Genomic DNA, 921 nt, shown 5'->3' with positions numbered 1-921 from the left:
TGATGGAAAAAAGAAGGCGGGCTCGCATTAACGAGAGCCTCAATCACTTAAAAACACTTATACTCCCTCTGTTCGGCAAAGACGTAAGTATCTTTGGTACTTGCATGGTCATACAGCCTATGTCAGTGTCTGAACAATACCCTAATGTGTCAATCACTTTCAATGTTTTAGGCTTCACGCTATTCAAAGCTGGAGAAAGCTGACATTCTCGATATGACTGTGCGGTTCCTCAGAGATCTGCCTTCCTCATCAGCTAAAGGTGAGTGATTTCATTTACTTTTGTTTTCACCATTTTCAGAGTCTAATTGGCAACTGTATTTATTTTAACTGGTCCAAATGTATTTACTATTTTTCTCTCTCTCCAAAGGTCAAACAGACAGCTATAAAGAGGGATATAAAGCCTGCTTGCAGCGCATCTCTGCGATGCTGCCGCAGTCTAACCTCGAAACAGAAACCCGGCAGCGCGTCAACGAGTTCCTCCAGCACTCGATGGTGTCTGCGACGTCTTCCTGCCAGAACTGCTGTGCTCAGAACTCCAGAATGATTTCACAAATGCACCAGCGACTTGTGAGCTTGAGGAACAGCAGCTCTGCAACGGAGAACCACTCCATCAGTACCGCGGCAGCTCCCAGTCAACCTCAGCCTGTGCCACAGGCAGCTGTGGACATGTGGAGACCGTGGTGACCAAACAAGCAACAGAAGTCTTCGGGGAAATTGTTGATAATTAACTTTGCATGTTATTTATTTGTCATAGTAGGTTTTAGTTCAAATGTAAAGCCTGTGATGGAGATTAGGCTAGATGTAAAGAATTGAAGGAAATGTGGCTACTTTGTAAATGAAAGAAAGCCAGCGAGCACAGACCATGCTGTCTTCTATGAACATAACGTTATGCAATCCTCGCTGGGGGTTTAAATACTATGG

General features: G+C 44.4%; 1 protein-coding gene across 1 annotated transcript; it reads left to right on the top strand.

Moving 5' to 3' along the window:
* The first annotated feature begins 2 nt into the window (after positions 1-2).
* On the top strand, positions 3-544 carry LOC107577158 (transcription factor HES-2-like). The gene is given in 4 exon segments (XM_016263263.1): positions 3-83; positions 172-259; positions 368-483; positions 485-544. Coding segments are annotated over 4 exon segments (345 nt in total).
* The last annotated feature ends 377 nt before the right edge of the window (positions 545-921 follow it).

This window comes from Sinocyclocheilus grahami, unplaced genomic scaffold (genome assembly GCF_001515645.1).
Source record: "Sinocyclocheilus grahami isolate Dianchi unplaced genomic scaffold, SAMN03320097.WGS_v1.1 scaffold5274.1, whole genome shotgun sequence".
NCBI lineage: Eukaryota > Metazoa > Chordata > Actinopteri > Cypriniformes > Cyprinidae > Sinocyclocheilus > Sinocyclocheilus grahami.
Note: the sequence above shows the minus strand (reverse complement) of the source record. Positions and strands in the feature narration are given on the sequence as shown.